Source organism: Pan paniscus, chromosome 1, assembly GCF_029289425.2.
Source record: "Pan paniscus chromosome 1, NHGRI_mPanPan1-v2.0_pri, whole genome shotgun sequence".
Classification (NCBI taxonomy): Eukaryota; Metazoa; Chordata; class Mammalia; order Primates; family Hominidae; genus Pan; species Pan paniscus.
The window spans coordinates 103,050,001-103,076,786 of record NC_073249.2 but is presented as its reverse complement, the minus strand read 5'-3'; the positions used below and the strand labels follow the sequence as shown (position 1 = coordinate 103,076,786).

General features: G+C 40.4%; 2 protein-coding genes across 10 annotated transcripts in view; one reads left to right on the top strand and one right to left on the bottom strand.

The window, feature by feature from the left end:
- Positions 1-16,558, top strand: part of PDZK1 (PDZ domain containing 1) — a 65,417-nt gene extending 48,859 nt beyond the window's left edge. For 4 of the 5 annotated variants that reach the window (XM_034963206.3, XM_003806205.7, XM_034963316.3 and 1 more), the window contains 7 exons: positions 809-1,058; positions 4,904-5,040; positions 6,422-6,617; positions 8,908-9,104; positions 13,670-13,894; positions 14,531-14,821; positions 16,063-16,558. In XM_034963206.3, the coding sequence (XP_034819097.3) occupies positions 809-1,058; positions 4,904-5,040; positions 6,422-6,617; positions 8,908-9,104; positions 13,670-13,894; positions 14,531-14,821; positions 16,063-16,116 (1,350 nt within the window). In that variant the 3' untranslated portion in view covers positions 16,117-16,558. Of the gene's footprint in view, positions 1-808; positions 1,059-4,903; positions 5,041-6,421; positions 6,618-8,907; positions 9,105-13,669; positions 13,895-14,530; positions 14,822-16,062 lie in introns of those variants that run through there. The other variant, XM_063605952.1, reaches the window with a different exon arrangement.
- A 336-nt stretch (positions 16,559-16,894) lies between these two features.
- Positions 16,895-26,786, bottom strand: part of GPR89A (G protein-coupled receptor 89A) — a 64,074-nt gene continuing 54,182 nt past the window's right edge. For all 5 annotated transcript variants that reach the window (XM_008951132.5, XM_034964491.3, XM_008951125.6 and 2 more), the window contains 4 exons: positions 24,118-24,213; positions 21,891-21,980; positions 17,851-17,916; positions 16,895-17,707 (listed from right to left, as the gene is read on the bottom strand). In XM_008951132.5, coding sequence (XP_008949380.2) covers positions 17,501-17,707; positions 17,851-17,916; positions 21,891-21,980; positions 24,118-24,213 — 459 coding nt within the window. In that variant the 3' untranslated portion in view covers positions 16,895-17,500. The remainder of the gene's footprint in view (positions 17,708-17,850; positions 17,917-21,890; positions 21,981-24,117; positions 24,214-26,786) is intronic.

Below are 26,786 nucleotides of genomic sequence, written 5' to 3'. Positions count from 1 at the left end.
TTTTTTTGAGATGGAGTTTCGCTCTTTCACCCAGGCTAGAGTGCAGTGGTGCGATCTCGGTTCACTGCAAGCTCTACCTCCCGGGTTCATGCCATTCTCCTGCCTCAGCCTCCCAAGTAGCTGGGACTATAGGCACCTGCCACCACACCCGGCTAATTTTTTTTTTTTTTTGTATTTTTAGTAGAGATGGGGTTTCACCGTGTTAGCCAGGATGGTCTCGATCTCCTGACCTCGTGATCCGCCCGCTTCGGCCTCCCAAAGTGCAGTGATTACAGGCATGAGCCACCACGCCCGGCCAGCAATTTTATATTCATTATCTTGTTAAGTCCTCATCATGACCTCATAAGGTATATGTTACAATTTCACAGATTAGGAAGCTAAGTACGGATATCTTAGCTTGCTAACATGTTCCTGCTGAGGATATATGGGAGAGTCTGGCCTTACCCTATTCTGCCTGACTCCAAAAGCATGGTCTTTTCCTTACACTGTGCTGTCCCCATGCACACGGGAGGAATGGTTACAATCTAGGGCAGTGCTCCTCTCTAGAAAGGACCAGTCTTGTAAGAACCCTCTGGGCTGGGGTTGAACCACACTCTATATTCCAGCAGTGCCAGAAGCTCAGCCTAATCTGCACCTGGATCTCGGGAGGGCAGGGATGGAGGTGGCTGAGGAACTACCTGCTTCTACTTGGGTGTCAAGGGTCAACTAGCAGCATCTCCAGGGCCAGATATTGAGCCAGATGGTCAGCATTTCCCTCTGGCAGTTGGCAGAGGGTTATTAAAGTTACCTTTTTCTTCTTCCCTCCTAGGTTGTGGATCTGGTCAGAAAGAGTGGGAATTCAGTGACTTTACTAGTTCTGGATGGGGATTCCTATGAGAAAGCAGTGAAAACACGGGTGGACTTGAAAGAGTTGGGTCAAAGTCAGAAGGAGCAAGGTTTGAGTGATAATATACTTTCCCCTGTGATGAATGGAGGTGTGCAAACTTGGACCCAGCCCCGGCTCTGCTATCTCGTGAAGGAGGGAGGCAGCTATGGCTTCTCTCTGAAAACTGTCCAAGGTGAGAATTTTTTGGGGAGCAAGGGGAGGCAGGGGCAGGGCACAGACAACAGGCTTCCAGAACAAAGATGCTACTGGTTAATGACTTTTCTTCTTTGACTGACTTTTCAGTTGCTATAGATAGCTTGCAACAGCTTGCCTCCCTCCGTCTCTCACTCCCTCCCTGCCCTTTCCCTTGCCTTGCACAGTTGTGCAATAGGGGAGGGACACTGGACAGCAGTGGGGGTGGGGGGCACTGGGTACTCCTGTCCCTGAGTGTTTGTCAGGCTGGCACTTGAGGACTCTTTGAGGTCAGGGGGCCAGAGGGTTGATGCTTCTAGCCCTCTTAGCGTGAAAATGAAGGGGAGAATAAGGAATAAAAGGCAAGAAAAATGAGATTCTTCATAATAGCTATTTTTGAGTAAGATTGGTATCTTTTTTTTTTATCTGAGTGCCCAGATAGTCATTCATTTATTCAACAAATTCTTGAGCACCTGCTGATGTGCCAGGCACTGTTACCTTTGCTGAGAATACCGCAAAAATTTCCACCCTCCTGTAACATTTTGATAGTATCCTCAGCTGCGGCTCAGCCCCACCTGTTCTGAGGTGCATCTTTGAGCTCTGGCTAAGAAGTACATAGTGATTTGAGAAACCCTGACCATCAGGAAGCACCAGAAGTTCTATTTCTAGAATTTCAGAGGTGCAGACTAACCTGTGTTCAGTTGACCGTGGCTCTGGGGTATTGGTTGGAACCAGAGGAGCTGTGTTAGCTGGTCGATTCCTTCTTGAACACTGCCTCTGCCTATGTTCTTTCTGGGGCTGGAGAAGCACTGGTGGTAGGTCATGATTTGGCAAGTGATACAGCAGCAGACCAGTGGTAAATTTAAAATAGTTTCTAAGGCTTATTTAACCTGTACCAAGAGATGTAAACTCACGATAAGGGGTATTTCTCAGGTCTGTCAGTTATTAAACACAGTGGTGTGCGTAGTCAAAGGAAGCTTGGCACGTCTTAGAAGCCTATTATCAGTAAAGTGGTAAAAAAAAGAAAATCATAATTCAGATTCTACTCATCTGGCTCGTGTGCTAATGCACATGGTGAATGGTTTAGGTTAGCTTTATGAGGAAAATGGTCTCTTCATGACAAATATATAACAAGGTAGCAGGAGAAATGCTGAGTGTTTAAGGAAGCAGAGTTTAAGTTACTGTCATTCCTTACAAGTGATTTATGTAGTCAGTAGCAAGCGATCCCTTGCCTAGGTTGACATACAAGAGTCCCCCCTTATCCTGTTTGGCTTTCCATAGTTTCAGTTACCTTACCTGTAGGCAACTGTGGTCTGAAAATATTAAATGGAAAATTCCATACATAATTTTTGCATTGTGAACCATTATGAGTAGTGTAATGAAATCTTGTGCTGTCCTGCCCCGTCTTGGACGTGAATCCTCTGTTTGTCTAGCATCTCCACGTGGCATGTGCTTACCTGCCTGTTAGTCTTACTACTTACTACTCAGTTACCAGGTCAACTGTCACGGTATTAAAGTACTGTGTTCAAATAATCCTTATTTTGCTTAATAATGGCCCAGCACAGAAAGAAAAATATCACATATTCTCATATGTGGGAGCTAAAAAAGGTGAATCTCATGGAGGTAGAGAGTAGAATGAGAGATACCAGCAGCTGGGAAGGGTATGTGTGTGGGGTAGGGTGGGGATGAAGAAAGCTAGGTTAATGGGTACAAACCCACAGAGAGAAGGAATAAGTTCTAATGTTTGATAGCACAGTGGGGTGACTGTAGTTAACAACAATGTATTGTACATTTCAAAATAGCTGTAAGAAGATTTGAAATATTCTCAACACAAAGAAATGATAAATGTTCAAGGATGGATGTCCTAAATATTACACCCTGATTTGTTCATTATATGCTCTTGGTATCAAAATATGACACACACCCTATAAATATGTACAAATGTTATGTATCAATAAAAAATAATAGCTCAGGCCGGGCGCAGTGGCTCACACCTGTAATCCCAGCACTTTGGGAGGCCGAGGCGGGCGGATCATGAGGTCAGGAGATCGAGACCATCCTGGCTAACACGGTGAAACCCTGTCTCTACTAAAAATACAAAAAATTAGCCGGGTGTGGTGGTGGGCGCCTGTAGTCCCAGCTACTCAGGAGGCTGAGGCAGGAGAATGGTGTGAACCCGGGAGGCGGAGGTTGCAGTGAGCTCAGATTGCGCCACTGCACTCCAGGCTGGGCGATAAAGCAAGACTCCGTCTCAAAAAAAAAAAAAAAAAAGCCAAAAATGCAACGATAGTGATGCTGGCAGTTCAGATATGACAAAGAGAAGCTGTAAAGTGGCCGGGCACAGTGGCTCATATCTGTAATCCTAGCGCTTTGAGAGTGCGAGGCGAGTGGATTACCTGAGGTCAGGAGTTCGAGACAAGCCTGGCCAACATGGCAAAACCCCATCTCTACTAAAAATACAAAAATTAGCCAGGCGCGGTGGCAGGTGCCAGTAGTCCCAGCTACTCGAGAGGCTGAGGCAGGAGAATCGCTTGAACCGGGGAGGCAGAGGTTGCTGTGAGCCAAGACTGCGGCCCTGCGTTCCAGCCTAGGTGACAGAGCGAGACTCCATCTGTTAAAAAAAAAAAAAAAAAAAAAGGCTGTAAAGTGCTTCTATTAAGTGAAAAGTTCTCGATTTAATAAGGAAAGAAAAAATACTGTATGCTGAGGTTGCTAAGATTAGCTCAGTTATTGTTAATCTCTTACTGTGCCTAATTTATAAGTTAAACTCTATCGTAGGTATGTAAGCACAGGAAAAAACATATAGGGTTCGGTATACTATCTTAAAGTTTCAGGCCTCCACTGGGGGTCTTGGAATGTATCCCCCATGGTTAAGGGGGAACTGCTCTATTAATATCTTTGAAGAATTGACAGCATTTCTGTAAGTAGCACCTAAATCTCACCACCTAAATGCATTCGGGTTCTTCCCTCCCTCCTGTGCCTGTCCTTGTTAGCCTACATTGGTGAGATGACTCCACAGCATACGATGGCTAATATAATAGTACAAACTGAAGAGGAGAGAATGGTAAAGATGCTTTCTGATTCTACAAATGCAAAGAAAGGGCGTATGACACAATAATGCAGTGTGGGCATGTTTTAGCGCTTTCTGGTTCAAGGGGCCAAGGCCACCCAAGATTCCATCTTTGCATTTAGCTGACCTCAGAAATTCTATTCAAATCAGCAAATACCCACTGAGTAAAGGCTGTGTCAAGTTCAGTGCCAGGAGCTATAACTGTGATTTTAGATCAGAAGCCAAAGGCCGAGTTAGCTCTAAAATCGGAAGTTTGTTTCACATTATTGGGAGAAAAGTCTTTACCATTGGATTTCGAGTTTTTCTTTGCAATGGAGTGTTCTGTGAAAGAGTGGTGTATGCAAAGCAGTCCCTCAAAGGCCAAAGGAGCTGAGAAACCAAAGGACAAGCCAGGCAAATCCAGTTTGTTGGTACATTGGAATTTATCAGGGGAACTTACGAACAGAAGCATGGTCTTGGACAGCCACAAAACATGTAGATCTCTGTGTTACTCCCCAGACCCAAGGCTGATATACCATAGGGAAAGGGTATATGTGCTCCAGCAAGACAATCGAAGGCAGCCCTCCGCAATAGCCAAGAATGCTATAGTGCATCATAGCCTATAATTTGTGTGACAACATTAAGGTTGACATGTTCTTAGACTAGGGACAGTAAATGAAGTAGGAATCTGGAGGCAATCACAGGACTGGGGCTAATCAGAAGTCAACATCACAGATTACCATCCAAGAGGGAGTCACTTGTGTCTCCACATGGAGTTTACCCCTACTCTCTTCCAGGTAAAAAGGGGGTGTACATGACTGATATTACACCTCAAGGTGTGGCTATGAAAGCTGGAGTTCTGGCTGATGATCACTTGATTGAAGTGAATGGAGAGAATGTAGAGGATGCCAGCCATGAGGAAGTGGTTGAAAAGGTATGCCCCAAAGGGTACTTTTCTTACCCTATCTTCCACTCTATTCTCATTGGAGGTGACAGGAAGACAGGGGTGGTAGGGGACAGCATGAGTTTATGATGGAAAAAATATCCAGTTGAGTTGCCCCTTCATATTAAGGGTGAACAGACTCACACTAGTGGTATAAGCAGTGTTAATATAGGGTTTTGGAATAAAGCCTTCCCTAGTTTCACATGAGGTCTACAAAATTATTAACTTTACCTTTTGGATCTTGTTTGTATCTGATTGGGAGCCCCCTCTGAACTGTTTGATTGAGACAGGGTCTCACTCTGTTACCCAGGCTGGAGTGTAGTGGCACAATCTCGGCTCATTGCAGTCTCGGCCTCCTGGGCTCAGATGATTCTTCTACCTCAGCTTCCTGAGTAGCTGGGACTACAGGTGTGCACCACCGCACCTGGCTAATTTTTATGTGTGTGTGTGTGTGTGTGTTTTTTGTAGAGATAGGGTCTCACTATGTTGGCCAGGCTGGTCTTGAACTCCTCAGCTCAAGTGATCTGCCCGCCTTGGCCTCCCAAAGTGCTGGGATTATGGGCGTGTGCCACTGCGCCCTCTGAATTTACAATAAGTTCACTGTTGAGCCGTTAATACTGAAATGCTTTAATAGGAAGTGGGAGATAACCGAGATTTTCCTTTGAGGTCATATGGAACCTTAAAAATTGACCAACCTTCTCTTTGTAGAATGATTTTTTGATGTGGACCCTTACTTTCTTTTCTTTTCCAAACTCCCTTTCTAGCTTTTATCTAGGTACCTTTATGGGTTTTCTGAATTCCAGCTCCTACTTGGGCTCAGTTAGCACCTATATGGGTAGGTCATACTTAAATAAGGGAAAACAACTATAGAAGTGGAGATAGAGGCCGGGCACGGTGGCTCACGCCTGTAATCCCAGCACTTTGGGAGGCCGAGGCGGGTGGATCATGAGGTCAGGAGATCGAGACCATCCTGGCTAACACGGTGAAACACCGTCTCTACTAAAAATACAAAAAAAAAAAAAAAATTAGCCAGGTGCGGTGGCGGGCGCCTGTAGTCCCAGGTACTCGGGAGGCTGAGGCAGGAGAATGGCATGAACCCGGGAGGCAGAGCTTGCAGTGAGCTGAGATAGTGCCACTGCACTCCAGCCTGGGCGAAAGAGTGACACTCCATCTCAAAAAAAAAAAAAAAAAAAAGGCGATAAATACATATCAGTTAGCTGGTAGGGCATAGTGTAACAGCTTAAACTCAGGCCTTTCATCCCCTATCTTTTGTTGAACCTAGAGACTGTGTGCCTTTATACAGAAACTTTCTTATTCCCCAGCATTGTTCTTGGGGGTTGATGTCATTCCTCATCTGTGTGTGTTGTTACAGGTGAAGAAGTCAGGAAGCCGTGTCATGTTCCTGCTGGTGGACAAAGAAACTGACAAGCGTCATGTTGAGCAGAAGATACAATTCAAAAGAGAAACAGCCAGTTTGAAACTGTTACCCCACCAGCCCCGAATTGTGGAGATGAAGAAAGGAAGCAATGGCTATGGTTTCTATCTGAGGGCAGGCTCAGAACAGAAAGGTAAGGTACAAGAGCAGGAAACTTGGCAGTGTAACCAGCAAATTCCTCATCCCAGTCTGACTCCAGAGTTCCATTAGGTTCCCAACTCCCAGCCAGATGCATGAGCGGCATAGCATAGAATGCACAGCTGGGTCAGCGTCTATGTCACATGAGGGTCTGATGTTGGGCATCAAAAGTTTCCATAGCATTATGATAAGGCAGAATTTGGGATCTGGGCAACGGCATCCTGGTAAGTTAGCTCTCTGGGGCGGGGGTGGGGGGAAATCCAAATTGGTAGCGTTTGTTTTTGGTATCAAATTGGTAGTATTTTGTGATGTAAATACTCCTCCCATGTCCAATTTCAACTTACTAACACGATGTCACTGAACACAATGAAGTGTTGCACAGAATTGGCTTTTGTGAGCCGGTGTGAGCCAGTATAGCACACCGCTGGACCTGAGGCCGAGGTGTGGGTGAGGATTTGGGACTCAGAACCAGGAGTCCTCCTTCCTTGCAACTCAATAGGAAGAACACTAGGTTCTTTCAGGGAAGGTAAATACATAAAAGAACATGAGTTCAGGCCGTATAAACTGCTATTCGCCCATAAGTTGTTATTTTCTTTTCACTCTCTGTTTACATTAATTTATCAAATATTAATTTGGTTTGTGTTTTGTAAAAACATCCTCAGTGCCTTGGAGAAAGAATATCATATGAAGCAGACAGGAATTCTTTAGTCAAGGAGTCTACCATTTAGTAGATAAGAGATAAGAGACATATGTCCATAATGAAGGGAGATAGAGGTTAAGTACCTTCATACAGGGGCAGATCAAGCACTGTGATAATTCAACGTTAGAGTAAGCTTTTCTCACTAAAAAGGTACCAGAAGCCCTCATAGTAGGGGTGGCACTTGAGTTCAGGCTTTGTAACATGAATAGATTTGGGAAAGTAGACAGAGCTGGGATAAGGAAGATCATTCCAGGAAGGTGGGAGTCATGTGAACACAGTCAGGAGACACTGGCACAGTTTAATTGGCACATGATGTGTAGTACAAGAATTCGTTGGAAAGGTAGGTTGGAGAGAGGTGACAAGGGGACTTCTATGCAAGACTGATGAGTTTGAACTTGGCTTATCAGACAATGGGGAGTTGTTTTTTTTTGAGCAGTATAAGGGAGAAGAACAAAAACCAGCCTATAATGTCTTGGGGGCTTTGCACATCTCAATTACTCCTAACAATTATGCAAGAAGAACTGCTGAAATTGAGGGCTTGGAGAAGATACAGTAATTATGTAAGGTCAAATAGTTGTTTAGTTCCAAAGCCCATGCTCATTCTGTTGCACCAGGAAGTGACTTGGTTAGGAATGTGCATCAAGATGGATCTGAAGGCAGATCTGTATCAGACAGAAGGACTGGGGAAGGGAAAGCAGTAGGTAAGGTGCTGTAATAGTTTAGGTAGAATTCTAGGCAGGAACTAATACAAACTGCATTCAGGGTAGAGGAAGTGGGATGTGTAAGGTATTATGGTAGCATCAGAGGACTTAGCAATTGTCTAGATATGGGGACTGGATGCTGGGGAAGAATCAGTTGCCAAGTGTTGGTGACTGGGATGATGTTGCTCCACTAACAGGTAACCAAGAGGAGGGGCTTTGGGATGGAGAATGGGCAGAGCTGATTTTTGGTTTGAATACATTACAGTTGAGAGATCTATGAGATATTTTGTTGGAGATACCCAGCAGCTAGCTGGAAAAGTGAAACAGGAACTTGTTAAAAAAAAAAAAAAAAAAAAAAAAGGCAGCATCTGGTGAAGATACCAGAAGGCCAAAGGCACATGGAGGCATGTATATACAAATATATTCAAAACCGAACACACCCAATTGCTACTAAAATGCCAGCATGGGTTTCTTAAGGTCCAAAGTTTTGGGTTTTGTTCTTTATTCTTCCCCATCTTTTATGACAGCTTTTACATAAGACGCGTGGCTACAAGTATGCCCACTGACTTTCTGGGAACTTGCAGCCTTTTAATATGCTATTTTGCCAAAATCAAATGTCAGACGCTTTTAGTAACAGGATTATTTTCGTTAAGACCCCTTCATTGTTAATTGCTGGGTTAGTTTCTGGGGTGAGTTCTGAGCAGGAAACGAGCCTAGATAGTGTGCTTATAAGCTTCCTGGGATGCTGGTGGAAGGGGTGGTAGTTGTACTCAGCATGCCTTTTTTATCTATTTCATCAGGGCTTTGGGCTCCAGTAGAAAATCTGTTTTATTTTTTTAGGGGACTTACTGATAATTTTATTTTTTGGGGTTGGGGGAGGGTAGGTCAAATCATCAAGGACATAGATTCTGGAAGTCCAGCAGAGGAGGCTGGCTTGAAGAACAATGATCTGGTAGTTGCTGTCAATGGCGAGTCTGTGGAAACCCTGGATCATGACAGTGTGGTAGAAATGATTAGAAAGGGTGGAGATCAGACTTCACTGTTGGTGGTAGACAAAGAGACGGACAACATGTACAGACTGGTAAGTAATACAAGGCCATATATTCATGCATTAAGGCTGGGCCCATTCACTCATGACCTCAACTTTTGCACTGAGTTAGGACTTTGTTCCTCAAACTGGAAGAGGCATAACAATCATCATTAAGGCTAAACTGAAGCTCAACTCAAATTGGTAGTGATAAGAGAATGCCAAATGATTGATAAATGAGTTTTAAGTCCTTGGTCTTAAGATTTTGAAAGAATTTGTGAATATAACTGCAGGCTTACTCTTGGTGATCTGAGAAAATCTATGGAGAATATAAGCCTGGAAATAAAATTGTTCCCAAAATAGGAAACAAGTAGATTTTAAGCTTTAGGTCAGTTAAGTGCTATCAACTGCACATAAAAGCCTAGAAAGGATTATTAAACAACTTGTAAGCCCTTAGCAAATAAAAAAGAAACACAGATAGACCAAGACCAACCTGAATCAAACTAACTTTATTTTCTCTTAACAGCTCTTTATCATAACACCCACTACTGCATGTTTTCAGGTTTTTTTGTTTTTTTTTTCTTTCACTTTTAACACAAGAACTGAGGTTGTCTAGTTTAACAGATACCTGGGGGGCCTTCTAAGTACCATCTGTCTTGCTAAGTGTTGATTGTAAAGATGAACAAGATAAATGTCCTCTGTGATATACAATGATAGTAGAATCTAAAATAAGCGGTACAGAGGGGGGAATATGATGGGCGGTGATATCTTAGGCCCTCCTCATAGATTAGGAAACCGAAGCTTAGAGAGACTAAGCACTTTGCTAAAGTCACGCAGCTTAGTAAAGACTGAAGGTGGTATCTGAACCCAAATTCTTGGACCCGTAATTCATTATACCATACTCCCCAGCACATTTTTTCAAGATAATCTTGTAAGCAGGATTAAACAATTAATTAGATTAATGGCTTTTTTTTTTTAGCTACTTGAACAATCATACCTAGAAAATACTTGATATCAACCTGAATATCAACTTGAATAGAAGTCTCTAATGGCATGCTACTTGTTCCTAACCGTTTATGTGCTTAAAGTTGAAAGGAGATATGGAAAATATATTAACATACTTAAAGTGGCACTAGATAATTCATTTGCTGGATGGTGTAATTAATACTCAAAATATTTAGTTAGGATAGAAAGAATGAAAACTAAAGAAATAAGAATAAATTTCAGATGTACTATACTAACCTAAAAGTAAATTGTATGAATACCACATGGTGAGACCTGATTTGAGGACTACAGAAAAAGACCAGAAACTTGATAGTCCAAGTGGTTGCCCCATCCAAATATGGTAATTTAAAAATTAACTGACACTTGGCTTCTAGAGATGACCATCTTACTGTACTTACTTGGTCAGACCATACTTGGAATTCCTGGTAATATAGTTACCACCTCTCTCTGTGCTTCAGTTTCCTTAGTTGTAAGAGAGGGGTAGTAGCTACAGTGAAGGGTGGCTATGAGGGTTGAATTGGAATATTCAGAGCATGTAGAATAATGCCTCACACATCTAAATGTTCTATTTGTTCAATCAATATTGTGTCCGGTTTCAAGAACTTCACTTTAAGAAGGCAATGACAAGGGTAACCAGGGAAGAGGTTTTGGAAGCCACCATGTGAGTATTTAGCTTGAGTAAGGCTTTGGAGAAGAGAGCATCTTCAAGAATTTGAAAGGCTATTACATGTAAGAAGGAGCACACTTTTTTTTTTTTTTTTTTTGAGACGTTGTCTTGCTCTGTCACCAGGCTGGAGTGCAGTGGTGCCATCTCAGCTCACTGCAATCTCCACCTCCCGGGTTCAAGCGATTCCCCTGCCTCAGCCTCCTGAGTAGCTGGAATTACAGGTGCGCACCACCATGCCCAGCTAATTTTTTGTATTTTAGTAGTTTTACCATGTTGGCCAGGATGGTCTCGATCTCCTGACCTTGTGATCCGCCCGCCTCGGCCTCCCAAAGTGCTGGGATTACAGGTATAAGCCAACACGCCCGGGCCACACATTTTTTTTTTAAGGTGTCCTATGGGGCACAACAGGACCAGAGAAGCCATAGGGAGCTAGCTTTTGGCTTAAGAACCAACTGAAGCTGCCAGAAATGATGAGTCATTTTGCAGTTGGTGGAAAGTCAAGCAGAAATCAGAGGCGGCTGCTGCAGCTGTTTGTTGTAAAGGGGATTCTGACCCCTCCTGATCTTATCATAGAATGATTTAATTATAATTTTTCTGTTTTGGTTAATAGAGAACTTTGATAGAAAAAGAAGCCTGCCCTCATCATCTCCTTCCCCCCTCTCCAAAGTAAGCCCTGTAGGTTGGGGTGGAGGGTAGATCTTTGAGATACATCAGTGAGTAAAACACAACCCTCTAGCAGTCCCTGGCACATACTAGACACCCAATTATCTGAATGAAGCATGAATAAAATCTCATTTTTTTTTTTTTTTTTTGAGACAGAGTCTCCCGCTGTTGTCCAAGCTGGAGTGAAATGGTATGTTCTCAGCTCACTGGAACCTCTGCCTCCCAGGTTCAAGTGAGTCTCCTGCCTCAGTCTCTCGAGTAGCTGGGACTACAGGTGTGTGCTACCACACCTGGCTAATTTTTATATTTTTAGTAGAGAATGAGGTTTCACCATTTTGGCCAGGCTGGTCTCGAACAACTCCTGACCTCAAGTGATCCGCCCACCTTGTACTCCCAAAGTGCTGGGATTTCAGGCATGAGCCACCAAGCCCGGCCAAAATCTCAAGTGTTTTAATGTTATTGCACTTTGCCTCGAGATGAGCTGCGACTGTCAGATACAGTTGATTTGCTTGTTTGGGTAGTGTTATCAGACGTATTTTTGCATGTAATGAGTCACCTGATAATTTTCCATATTTTAAAGAGAAAGGCTCCATTGTGGAACTGTTGCAAGTATATGACTGAAAGGTCTGAAGTTAGTTGAACTGGGTAACTAGGAGGTTCTGTGCTGGTGGTATTCTCACTTAGAAAGGAAGGAGATGTGGTCTTGTGGTTAGTAAGACACATGATAACCAGAGGACTAAAAATCTAATTTTAGTCAGGCTGCTAAACAGTGTGATTTGAAGTAGAGCCCACACTGTGCTCACCTTCCATTGCTTGATTTCCTACTCATCACCTAACAAATGTTCCGGACACGTGTGGGCAGCGATTTAGTTGCTGATCCAGGATCACACCATACCCAGGTCCACCCTTCTAATTGTCTCAACTAAAACAGCCAGTTAGGCTTGTAATTCTATTACAAAAAAATCAATCCTGTTTCCTGTTCTATGCCTCTTCGGTATTCAAGATCATCATTTCTTCACATGGATGGTCTGGGAGTTGATATGAATTAGGAGTATTTAAAGATGTTGGAGAGTTTGGCATAATAGAAGTGACAGCTAATGCTTACAACAATACATAGCAAAATAAATAAGCACAGATCCCAGGTCTGGAAGGGGAGGGTATTGGCAAGCAGCAAAGGGTTGGAATTAACTTTTGTTACAATATGTGACCATATAACAGCTGTCACCCTCTCACCAATTATTACTGTGTATATGGGTTGGTCTCTTCTAGTAGCTTTGAATCTTTGGATAGTGATAAAAATAGTGTTATATTAACATTCTCCAGAGAGACAGATCTAGTAGGATATAGATACAGGTATGAGAGGAGATTAATTAGGGGAATTGGCTTGTGTGATTATGGAGGCTGAGAAGCCCCACGACAGGCTGTCTTCAAGCTTGAGACCCTGGGATGCCAGTAGTGTGGCTCCGTCCAAATCTGACTGAGCCACATTACTGGCATCACCCCTGATTGGCAGTCCTACTTGTTTGCTTCTGTGCATTTGGCCTGAGAATCTGGGGGGCTGCGGCTGTAGATCTTAGAGTCCAAAGGCCGGAGAACCAGGAATTCTGATGTCCAAGCACAGGAGAGGAAGAGTGTATCCCAGCTCTAGCAGACAGACTGACACCTTTGCCTTTTCTGTAGTTCACTCAGACTCGCATGCTAATCCCCTCTGGAACCACCTTCACAGACACACACCAAAATAATGCTTTACCGGGCTTCTAGGTATTCCTTAATCCAGTCAAGTTGGTATCTAAAATTAACTATCACAAGTGTCTTGTGTTTTACTTTTTCTAATGTGTTTAAGGAGCTCTGAAGACCATCTTACCGAAAGGAAAAGCCAGAAGAATGTACTCTGCATGAGGTACCGGCTAGTCAGTCAGATATGTCATTTCCCAACAGGGAGATTATGTATAGCTTGTTCAGTGACTTGCTCACTATCATGAACTCAAAAGAAACTAGCAATTTTTTAGACTTCTTTTGGGATCCTTGTACCGCATCCTATACTGCTTTTATGTTCATGTGTGCATTTGTGTACATGTATACACATATTACTCCATAACGAAGCACAGTCTTCTTTTATACCTTTCCTGGTTGGGGTAGTAGAGGAATTTTACAGCCTACAATCAGACACATCCAGAAGAAGAGTGGAATATGTATGATACCTTAAAAATCAGCACATTTAACAAAGTATAACTTACTCATGGTTACAACTAAGTTAATGTTTTTTCCCTTTATTTTTCAAAAGGCTCATTTTTCTCCATTTCTCTACTATCAAAGTCAAGAACTGCCCAATGGCTCTGTCAAGGAGGCTCCAGCTCCTACTCCCACTTCTCTGGAAGTCTCAAGTCCACCAGATACTACAGAGGAAGTAGATCATAAGCCTAAACTCTGCAGGCTGGCTAAAGGTGAAAATGGCTATGGCTTTCACTTAAATGCGATTCGGGGTCTGCCAGGCTCATTCATCAAAGAGGTATGGTAATCTGGTTCCAGCAGCCCAACAAACACAGCCACAATTAGGATAGTCTCAGCTTTTCCCACCCATTGATGGCTTAGTAGAGAGGTTCCATTGAAGGCACACACTGAGGGGTCTCACTTGGGTTCAGATAAATGTTGTCATGGTCCCACACCCTTTAGGTTAGCTACCACTACATCATAAGCTCACGTTTGTTTGTTTCCCAAACATCTGTTCCAAACAGTGTGAGTTGACTGAACTCTAGTTGACAGTCACTATCAACCCTGATTGGCAGTCATATTTGTTTGCTTCTGTGCATTTGGCATAATGCCCCTTACCCTGTAGGGACTGATAAGAATCCCTATAGCTTTCAAGTTGGGAGTGAAGAAGGGGGACCTATTTATCCCCCTTCATCCCAGAAGACATATGACGCTGAACCACTATTTATAATACCACTAATCATGTGAATATGGAAGTTATAGCCTTCATAAATATAAAAGCATTAGAACACCTTTCTCAACTTCTATACCTCAAGGAGAAATAATAACATGATTAAAAATAAATTCTTGAGCTCCTCATCTATCCTCTTAAGGAGAGCTAGTCTGATGTCCCCTTCTCTGTTTGAAATTGATAACTCAGAACTTCTGTTCACAGGTACAGAAGGGCGGTCCTGCTGACTTGGCTGGGCTAGAGGATGAGGATGTCATCATTGAAGTCAATGGGGTGAATGTGCTAGATGAACCCTATGAGAAGGTGGTGGATAGAATCCAGAACAGTGGGAAGAATGTCACATTTCTAGTCTGTGGAAAGAAGGCCTATGATTATTTCCAAGCTAAGAAAATCCCTATTGTTTCCTCCCTGGCTGATCCACTTGACACCCCTCCAGATTCTAAAGAAGGAATAGTGGTGGAGTCAAAGCATGATTCGCACATGGCAAAAGAACGGGTGAGTGGGGGCCTATTTCTTTTCGTGATCTAATTTACTAGAGTATGGGTACAGTCCCTATGAGTATATTTAATGTCTATGTTTGCCACAGATTTTTTTTAAAACTAGAAAATGAAAATGTAAAGATAACTAACAAATCAAGTTATTGTAGAGGACAGGAGGCAGTATAAGAACAACAAATTTCTTACTTTCATAGCATGCAGCTGACAGCAACTGTCTAGAGCTAATAAATCAAGAAGTAAAAAGTTTATCAGTATTGTAATGGGAACCCCCAAAAGAGCCTGAATCGGATGATCTAGATATGAATTCTGGTTCTGTCGTTTGTCAGCTGTGGGGAAATGGATTTATTTGTTCTGTTCCTCAGTTTTCCCACCCATAAAACAGGAATAATTTGTAGGATTGTTATCAGGATCATGTTAACTAAGATTAACTATATTAAAGTGCTTTGAATAGTGGCTGGCTCATAGTGAGCATGTAAGTGGTGACGGTTAAAGACAATATTGTTTAAAACAACTGACAGGTATTCCAGTTTTATTACTAGGAAAGATTAAGCATTCTCTATATTATTCTCTATATATTTGGATTAAATTTCTTGGTAAGTCTCAGTTTTATATTTTTGCCCAATTTTTCATAGATGAACTTGAGGTCCAAAAGTAAACTGACTTATCCAAGTTCATAAAGGAAATTTATAGCAAAGCCGAGACTCTAAAAAAGTTTAATTCAATGTTGTTCTTCTTTCCATTATATTAATTCTGCTAATGGGTGGAATATTCATTTTAATAAACTCAGTTTAATGAACACACACAATGCCCACTGATTTGTATTCAGGAATGCTTAATAAATACTATTAGTTGTATTAGTTGTCATTTAAAAATTCTGTAATTTCTCTTTAGGAAGTCAATATCCTAGTCTTATAAAAAAGAAATATACACAGACATTAAGGAATTTGTTAATGTGTCAAACAGCAAGTTGAAAACAATCAAGTGTAGAATTCAGGTCACCTGACTTCTAGTCATACCTAGATCATCTGATTCAGGCTTTTCTGGGGGTTCCCATTACAATACTGATAAACTTTTTACTTGATTTATCAGCTCTACACAATTGCTGTCAACTGCATGCTGTGAAAGAAAGAAATTCTAGTGAGTGACTCTACTCCCCGACTTAAGTCATGCAACTCTAGAATAGATCATCCCTCTTTCATTACTCTACCATTTGTAAATTCTTTGTTTTCTTATACACAGGCCCACAGTACAGCCTCACATTCTTCTTCCAATTCTGAAGATACAGAGATGTGATGAAAACAAGTAATAGCTTTGGCTGTTTATTTGATAGCTGTTTCTGGGTATTTAATAGGAATCCTTTCTCAAGGAATGAGTTGCGACCTGTTTACTGTCTCTTTAGAAGAAAAACTCCACTGGAAACCATTCACCATGTGTGATTGTCTTCTGTTATCATTTGTCTTACAGGCGGCTATTGCAGACGGCTAATTTATGCTTAACTTAGGAAGAGATAAGGCAAGAGCTAGATTTTTTTCATGTGATCTTTTCCAAGCTTCAACTTAACTACATTTCTCTGTATGATGATGTCTCTTACTTCTACAGGTTCCTTGAGCACCAAAGATGATTCATAACTCTGTATAGGTGACAGCTGCTTATAAAAGCATCTTAGCAGATAAGCCTATTAAAATTGTGCTTTTGTAACAATGTTGTGGTTGCTAGAATAAATACCATTAACAAATGCCTTTTGAGTATGCTTGATAGTGCTTTTGTTTTGGATTCACTTTTTATGCTTTAACCTTCATTTGCCTCTAGAAACCCAAAACACAATAAAGTACAGAATAAGACCTCAGTAATAAAATTCAGAATTTTCTTAAATTGCATGTCTGAGTGTTCTAAAAATTTTTCAACATTTCCCTTTCACAAGTGACTTATTCCCCCAGTTAAGTTATTCACGGTTTCACCCCACAGCGTGAGGGGCAGATAGAAAAAAAAAAGGAAACATCACTACCGAATTGAAAGTAGGGTATAATACTAAGTTCACAGGAAATCAAGAAAAAATGACATACCCGAAATCTCTCTTTTGGTAAAATCTATTTCAGGTGCATACCACCCCTTTCCCGGAAAAGAACAGATAACCTCTTGGTTATTTTAATGGGGCAGGATCAGATGAGGAGGTGTGGGATGCTAACTCATGTTAGATCACACAAGCATAATAAATACCAAGCTATGCTTGATAAAATGAACGTAAGGCAAAAGTGTTACAGTCTCTGATTTTAATGAGTCAATCTCAAGGGAAAGCTATAACCTTTTCCATATGAACCTTAAAAGGGAAATCCTACGTGTTTGGCTCAGCTACCATAGACATCTCTTGCCCCAGAGTTCCAGTATATTTTTCACCTTTAGTTTCTTGGCTCCTCTCCGCCTCTACACCAGCCTCATATCCACACGGGATGCTCTCTGCTGAGTACTGTCTTGAGTTAGTTCTCCCTCTCATGTTCTGGCTGATGCTACTCATGGTCATAGTATCACCTGAGGGCGAAGGAGTATGCTATGAAGGTGAAAAATGCTACCATAGCATTTTGTTTGTTTATAAAATGTCAGGCCCTGGTTCCATTTTTCCCCCCTCTTATATCTAAATTTTGAAACCACTGGCCTCTAACAGTCTGTAGTAGGCTTAAGTTCAAGGTGCCATTTGCTTCTCTGGTGCCTGTTTGTGAGCCAAATAGAGGAAGAGTATGCTAGAGAGAGCGCTGACCAGGAAGATCACATCAAACCAACGGTGATAGAAGTTGAACTGCAGTTCTCCAAGGACTTCAGTGATTATGGTGCGGTATTCTAAAGGCATACTCATTCGGATCAGCAGCACAGAGGAGACAAAGTACATGCCCTGTAAGTCAAATGAATTAATCCAGAAGTGACTCTGAATGTAGTGAGGAACAGGACAAAGGAAATTATTAAAATTCTTAAAAGTATCAAGCACATTTCTGATATTTTACAGCTGTAAACATAAAGGTAACTAATTAAACTTACCATTATCTGTGCTAATAGCAGGACAATGACATTGGAGGACTTACTGCTAGAGATGGCATAAAAGAACTGTCAAGAAAGAGGGAGATAAATTTATGCAGTACTGTTAGATTCCTGTGTCACGAACAGTAAGAAATATGGTTAACATTTGATTAAAAGTGTCTCTTCCATGCCACAATCCTGTATAGAACAATTCATATGATTAAGACTATAAAGAAGAGACTTAAAATAGACTGCTGAAAAAGTTATACTTTCCCCCTGGGGGTAATTTAATTACATAACATATGAAAGGATTCCTATTGCTATCAAACTTAAGAAACTATGTGATACATATGACTTAACATCACTATAAAACATTAAGTCAGATCACTCCAGCCCACTCCAAGCGGTTGTAATTGTTAGTAGGCTCCCACGCTCTTTCTAAAACTGTGCTAGATGCCTGCAGATCCCTTCCTGTCCCAGCCACTTCTCTTTCATTCAAAAGCTCCTGGATTTTTAAATCCCTACCTTTCCTACCAGAGAGGACTCACTTTCCACCTCCGTGAAGTCTTCCTACGTTGATTAGAAAATAGTTGAATTCAGGCTTTGGTATCAGGATGATGCTGGCCTCATAAAATGAGTTAGGGTATCATCCTGATACCAAAACCTGGCAGAGACACAACAAAAAAAGAGAATTTTAGACCCTGATGAACATCGATGCAAAAATCCTCAATAAAATACTGGCAAACTGAATCCAGCGGCACATCAAAAAGCTTATCTGCCATGATCAAGTGGGCTTCATCCCTGGGATGCAAGGCTGGTTCAACATATGAAAATCAATAAACATAATCCAGCATATAAACAGAACCAAAGACAAAAACCACATGGTTATCTCAATAGATGCAGAAAAGGCCTTTGACAAAATTCAACAGCCCTTCATGCTAAAAACTCAATAAATTAGGTATTGATGGGACGTATCTCGAAATCGTAAGAGCTATTTATGACAAACCCACAGCCAATATCATACTGAATGGGCAAAAACTGGAAGCATTCCCTTTGAAAACTGGCACAAGACAGGGATGCCCTCTCCCACCACTCTTATTCAACATAGTGTTGGAAGTTCTGGCCAGGGCAATCAGGCAGGAGAAAGAAATAAAGGGTATTCAATCAGGAAAAGAGGAAGTCAAATTGTCCCTGTTTGCAGAAGACATGACTGTATGTATAGAAAACCCCATCGTCTCAGCCCAAAATCTCCTTAAGCTGATAAGCAACTTCAGCAAAGTCTCAGGATACAAAATCAATGTGCAAAAATCACAAGCATTCTTATACACCAATAACAGACAAACAGAGAGCCAAATCATGAGTGAACGCCCATTCACAATTTCTTCAAAGAGAATAAAATACCTAGGAATCCAATTTACAAGGGATGTGAAGGACCTCTTCAAGGAGAACTACAAACCACTGCTCAACAAAATAAAAGAGGAAACAAACAAATGGAAGAACATTCCATGCTCATGGATAGGAAGAATCAATATCATGAAAATGGCCATACTGCCCAAGGTAATTTATAGATTCAATGCCATCCCCATCAAGCTACCAATGACTTTCTTCACAGAATTGGAAAAAACTACTCTAAAGTTCATATGGAACCAAAAAGAGCCTGCATTGCCAAGTCAATCCTAAGCCAAAAGAATAAAGCTGGAGGCATCACCCTACCTGACTTCAAGCTATACTACAAGGCTACAGTAACCAAAACAGCATGGTACTGGTACCAAAACAGAGATATAGACCAATGGAACAGAACAGAGCCCTCAGAAATAATACCACACATCTACAACCATCTGCTCTTTGACAAACCTGACAAAAACAAGAAATGGGGAAGGGATTCCCTATTTAACAAATGGTGCTGGGAAAACTGGCTAGCCATATGTAGAAAGCTGAAACTGGATCCCTTCCTTACACCTTATACAAAAATTAATTCAAGATGGATTAAAGACTTAAATGTTAGATGTAAAACCATAAAAACCCTAGAAGAAAACCTAGGCAATAACATTCAGGACATAGGCATGGGCAAGGACTTCATGTCTAAAACACCGAAAGCAATGGCAACAAAAGCCAAAATTGACAAATGGGATCTAATGAAACTAAAGAGCTTCTGCACAGCAAAAGAAACTACCATCAGAGTGAACAGGCAACCTACAGAATGGGAGAAAATTTTTGCAATCTACTTATCTGACAAAGGGCTAATATCCAGAATTTACAAAGAACTCAAACAAATTTACAAGAAAAAAACAACCCCATCAAAAAGTGGGCAAAGGATATGAACAGACACTTCTCATGTGCAGCCAACAGACACATGAAAAAATGCTGATCATCACTGGCCATCAGAGAAATGCAAATCAAAACCACAATGAGATACCATCTCACACCAGTTAGAATGGTGATCATTAAAAAGTCAGGAAACAACAGGTGCTGGAGAGGATGTGGAGAAATATGAACACTTTTACACTGTTGGTGGGACTGTAAACTAGTTCAACCCTTGTGGAAGGCAGTGTGGCGATTCCTCAAGGATCTACAACTAGAAATAACATTTGACCCAGTCAACCCATTACTGGGTATATACCCAAAGGATTATAAATCATGCTGCTATAAAGACACATGCACACGTATGTTTATTGCATGTGCAATATTCATACTATTCACTATTCACATACTCTATTCACAATAGCAAAGACTTGGAACCAACCCAAATGTCCATCAATGATAGACTGGATTAAGAAAATGTGGCACATGTACACCATGGAATACTATCCAGCCATAAAAAAGGATGAGTTCATGTCCTTTGTAGGGACATGGATGAAGCTAGAAACCATAATTCTCAGCAAACTATCGCAAGGACAAAAAGCCAAACACTGCATATTCTCACTCATAGGTGGGAATTGAACAATGAGAACACTTGGACACAGGAAGGGGAACATCACACACCGAGGCTTGTCGTTGGGGGGGGGGGAGGGACAGCATTAGGAGATATACCTAATGTAAATGACAAGTTAATAGGTGCAGCACACCAACATGGCACATGTATCCAAATGTAACAAACCTGCACGTTGTGCACATGTACCCTAGAACTTAAAGTATAATTAAAAAAAAAAAAAAGAAAATAGTTGAATTCAGTAGGTCCTTACTTAATGCCATTTATAGGATCTTGGAAACTGAGATTTTAAGTGAAATGATGTATAACAAAACTACATTTTTCTCACAGCATTATAATGAAATGTTGAATGAAACATTTTTTTGAGGACTTGGTATATAGTTTTGCTTAAAGCTGCTGTTTCCAAGAACTTATTGATGACATTAAGGACTTGCTATATTCTGCTCCCTTACTTCCATATCTTCTCTGTAAGTGACTCTCACAACTATTCTTCCAGTCTCAAATATCTGCTGAATATCTGCCTACCATGTGCTAGGTTCTGTTCTAGATACTGATAACATATCAGTGAACAAAACAGACCCATATCTTACTCTATCACCTTTAGTGAATGTACTTATCTATAATTGGTATATGATGTAAATATATCGTCATCAATTTATGTAGTAGTTTAACTTTTAAAAAATTCTGTTGTATGTCTTTTAAATCCTTGACACTGTTGTTTAAAGTCTCAGGAGGCAGAATTCTTAATGAGGTAAAATTATCTCATGGTACCACCTATTTTTTTTTTTTTTTGAGATGGAGTGTTGATCTTTCACCAGGCTGGAGTGCAGTGTGTGACCTTCGCTCACTGCAATCTCCGCTGCCTGGGTTCAAGTGATTCTCCTAACTCAGCCTCCCAAGTAGTTGGGACTACAGGCATGCGCCACCACACCCAGCTAATTTGTTGTATTTTTAGTAGAGATGGGGTTTCACCATGTTGGCTAGGATGGACTCGATCTCCTGACCTCGTGATCCACCCACCTCAGCCTTCCCAAGTGCTGGGATTACAGGCGTGAGCCACCACACCCGGCTGGTACCACATTTAATTAAACAAATGATAAGCAGTACTTTTTAACACTGTGATAAAACATACCTTGGTAAGAGTGATCAGCAATCCTCTGATGGATGTGACGATGATTATTCCAACAAGAATGAAGGAAATGTGTTGGGACCAAAACTTCACCTGCCACCATAACAAGAAAAAATATCTGCTAAATCTCTGTTCAGAGAGACGTAAGGGCTAAGCTATATCCCGATCATTTACATGACTGTGAGAGGGAGCTTTATTAGACCCTACCTGATTTTTTTTCTTAAGGGAGAGAGGAAAGCAAGTAAGTGGCAAATAAAACAACTACAGAAAGACTGCAGTAAATACCTTAATTAGCAGACTTAATTAAACCTTAAAATTAAAAAAATATTTTTTTTGTAGAGCCAGGGTCTTGCTATGTAGTTCAGGCTCGTCTCAAACTCCTGGGCTCAAGCAATACTCCCACATCAGCCTCCCAAAGTGTTGGTATTACAGGCATGAGTCACCATGCCCAGCAGCAAGTACCAAGAAGTGATAAAAATAACGCTAATAAATCAGAAAAAAACAGAACTAATGATACAGTTTTACTGTGATAAATGAAAAGCAGGAATTAAAAGGAAACTAAATAATACCTTGATTATTTTCTATCTATGAATAATAGTTCCCTAATCACCAAAACTTCAAGGAATCTTTCTTTTTATAGTAAAAGAATATATAGACATTCTCAGCTAAATTCTAGGAAATAGTTGAACTTCACTGGAACCACATGATACCTTTTTCTCCTCCTGTATTGCTTCATAGTGAGAAGGAGTTTTGGGACCCTGTGTTTGATTCAGTTCTGAAAAGTATCTGAAAGGGAGCTGCTATTACTAACATCTAAAAGATTTATTATTCAGAATTACAAAATATAGCATAAACAGATGAATTACAGATGAAATATATACATGGCCATGTAAGTATCCTCAGAAAGTACAGAAAAGCAAAAGCATTGCTAAAAATTCAGCCCAGTAAAACACTTAAGGAAACACAAATGCAACAACAGCAAAGCATACTTTTTGTTGTTTTTTGAGACAGGGGTCTCACTCTGTCGCCCAGAGTGGAGTGCAGTGGCACTATCTCAGCTCACTGCAACTTCTTTCTCCCCGGCTCAAGTGATCCTCCTGCTTTAGCCTCCTGCATAGCTGGGACTACAGGTGCATGCCACCATGTCCAGCTAATTTTTATATTTTTTCTAGAGACAGGTTTTCACCATGTTGCCCAGGCTGGTCTTGAACTCCTGGACTCAAGTGATCTGTCTCGGCCTCTCAAAGTGCTGGGACTACAGATGTGGGCCACAGTAGTGCGTGGCCTGTAAAGCATACTTAATATAATTTATATACCATTTGAAGAAAAGACATCATGTTCCTTCACACTCAAAGAGGATACACTATTGATCTAGCATCAAGAAACATGTACATTGAGCTGTTTCTCAAGGATTGGGGCTCAATTTGCTCTCGTTCATTTTCATTTCATCCAAGTCCTTTTGAGATTAGGGGCACGTCTGGCTGGGATGGATGGCTGGGGGTAGCACGCAGTCTGCGTCTAGGTTGACAGCACAGCTAAATGGCCTACACTGGGACTAAGAATATGACATTGGTTTTACTATTAAAGTGCTATTCAGTCAGAGTCATTGGCTCTGGTTTATGAATAAAGACACTGAACTTCAATTAGGACAAGGGTGTATTTATGACAGTGGTATTATGAAACAGTAAAAAGACAATTTTAAAAAAAATTTTGTGCATAGGTGACAGTTACCATCTTTAGCCCAAGGTCCACATTAATAGATAAAGATCATTTCTTACAGCAGAAATCATTTCAGCTCTAACACAGAACACTAATTAGTAGCTAATTTTCCACTGGAGCATCAAAGCTGAGTTGTGTGTTTGAAGAGCTCAATAAGAATCACAGAGAGAAGTATTTGAATACTTTGATGGGGAGAAAATGGTAAACTGGTAGCTGCCTATAGAGAAGCAGAGGAGCAGCTGTAGAAATAATCAGCATCCATGACAATATTAAGTATCAGTCATTACTTCTGGCTTTATGTTAAGAGAGAGAATCTTGGCCTTTTACAAATTTTCCATGTGAATACATCAAAATATAAAAATTTTCCATGTGAATACGTCAAAATATACAGAGTGGGAAGAACAAAAGCAGAAGCAAGTACCTAAAGTACACAAATTAGAATCTTAACAATGATAAGTTATAGCAGATAAAACAGAAACATGACAAACCAGGATCTTGATATAACACTTACATCAAATTGGATTCCCAGATAATTCACAGTGATCTCAATGCCTCTTGTGACAGGATCCGTTTTCCCAACTCGATCAAAAACAATATTGATGGTAGCCTGCAAAGATGCAGATTTTTACCTTGGAGCATCTTAACAATCACTTACTATTTCAAAAAGTGACTGAAACTAATGAATTAATCACTATAACATATCTTACAGGTCAATGTTCCTAAAAATGCAATTCTACTCTTAATCCAAATCACATATAGGAAATCTATTTTGGATACTCATATATAGGCAAACAAAAGTCCCTATTTCCTCCATCTTTCTTTTCTGTAAAGAGTCAATGGGAATAAAGCTACAGCATTATGCCTTAATTTATCAGGAGCCAGAAAGGTAACATTCTGGTAGATGAAGTCAGATTAAGAGAATCAAGAAATCCCAGGGTAATTCCTTGTGGTTATTTTCTGAATGCTCTAACAGCAAATACTAAAATAACAGAAAAAGGAGTTATAGCTAATAAGTCAACAAACGATATCAAATGGAATAATGAAAAATTCCCAATTAATCCCCAAGATGGAAGTTTAAAAAAAGGAAAAAGGGAGAAAAGAACAGATGGGACCAATGAAAAGAAATAGCAACACAGTAGTTTAAAATCCAACCACGTTAAAAAAAAGAAACAACCACATCAATAATCACATGAAATGTAAATGGTCTGCATAATAGGTGAGCAAACTCTGCCACTGGAGTGTGACAGCAGCCACAGACAATACACAAATGAATGGATTTGGCTGCGTTCCAATAAAACTTTATTTCCAAAGGCAGGCAGTGGTTAGGTTTGGCCTGTGGGCTATAGATTGCTGATCCTTGGTCTAAACATGTCAATGAAATGGCAGAGGTTGTTAGATTGGATAAAAATGCAAGACCCAACTATATATTCCTTATGAAAAAACCACTTTAATAAATATAAAGATACAAATAGGTTAAAAGTAAAAGGACAGAAAAATATATTATGCTAACACTAATCAAAAGAAAGCTAGAATGTCTATATTAATGTCGGACAAAGTAGATTTCATAGCAAAAATACTGCTAGGTATTAAAAGGGTCATTTCAGAATGATAAAAGGATCATTTCAACAAGGGGTACACAATGATTCTAAATGTTTATATACCTAATGACAGAGCTTCAAAATACGTAAAGCAAAACTGATAGAAATAAAAAAGAAATGGACAAATCCACAATAGCTGGATCCCCTCTCTCAATAAATGATAAAATTAGTCAGAAACTCTAATAATACTATCAATCAATTTGACGTAATTGACATTTATGGAACACTCCTGCCAACAAGAGCACAATACATATTCTACTCACATACATGTAAGACATTTATCACCATATTCTGTCTGGGACAGAAAACAAGTCAATAATTTAAAAGATTCATATCATACAAAATATGTTCTTAGACCACATGAAATTAAATTAGAAATTAATTAGAGAATAATATTTGGAAGATCCTCAAATATTTTATAACACACTTCTAAATCACCCATGAATCAAAGAAGAAATCAAAGGGAAACTCGAAAGCATTTTGAATTGAATGAGAAATACAATTCATTACATTTGTGAGATCTAGTATAGCAGTACATAGCAAGAAATGTATAGCATTAAAACCCCTATATCAGCAAAGATCTCCAATCAATGATCTTAGTTTCCATCTTAAGAAATAAGAAAGAGACTCAAAATAAGCAGAAGAAAGGAAATAACAAAGACCAGAGCAGAAATCAATGAAATAGCAAAAAATGAGAGAAAACTAATTAACCCAAAAGTTGGTTCTTTGAAAAGTTCAACAAAACCAATAAACTTCTACTAGACTGATAAAGACAAAAGAGGGAAGTCACAAGTTACCAATATTAAGAACAAGAGAGACATTACTGTCACACCCATGAGGATGGCTATAATAAAAAAGTTTTTATTTTATTTTATTATTATTATACTTTAAGTTTTAGGGTACATGTGCACATTGTGCAGGTTAGTTACATATGTATACATGTGCCATGCTGGTGTGCTGCACCCATTAACTCATCATTTAGCATTAGGTATATCTCCTAAAACTATCCCTCCCCCCTCCCCCCACCCCACAACAGTCCCCAGAGTGGATGTTCCCCTTCCTGTGTCCATGTGTTCTCATTGTTCAATTCCCACCTATGAGTGAGAACATGTGGTGTTTGGTTTTTTGTCCTTGCGATAGTTTACTGAGAATGATGATTTCCAATTTCATCCATGTCCCTACAAAGGACATGAACTCATCATTTTTTATGGCTGCATAGTATTCCATGGTGTATATGTGCCACATTTTCTTAATCCAGTCTATCATTGTTGGACATTTGGGTTGGTTCCAAGTCTTTGCTATTGTGAATAGTGCCACGATAAACATACGTGTGCATGTGTCTTTATAGCAGCATGATTTATAGTCCTTTGGGTATATACCCAGTAATGGGATGGCTGGGTCAAATGGTATTTCTAGTTCTAGATCCCTGAAGAATCGCCACACTGACTTCCACAAGGGTTGAACTAGTTTACAGTCCCACCAACAGTGTAAAAGTGTTCCTGTTTCTCCACATCCTCTCCAGCACCTGTTGTTTCCTGACTTTTTAATGATTGCCATTCTAACTGGTGTGAGATGGTATGTC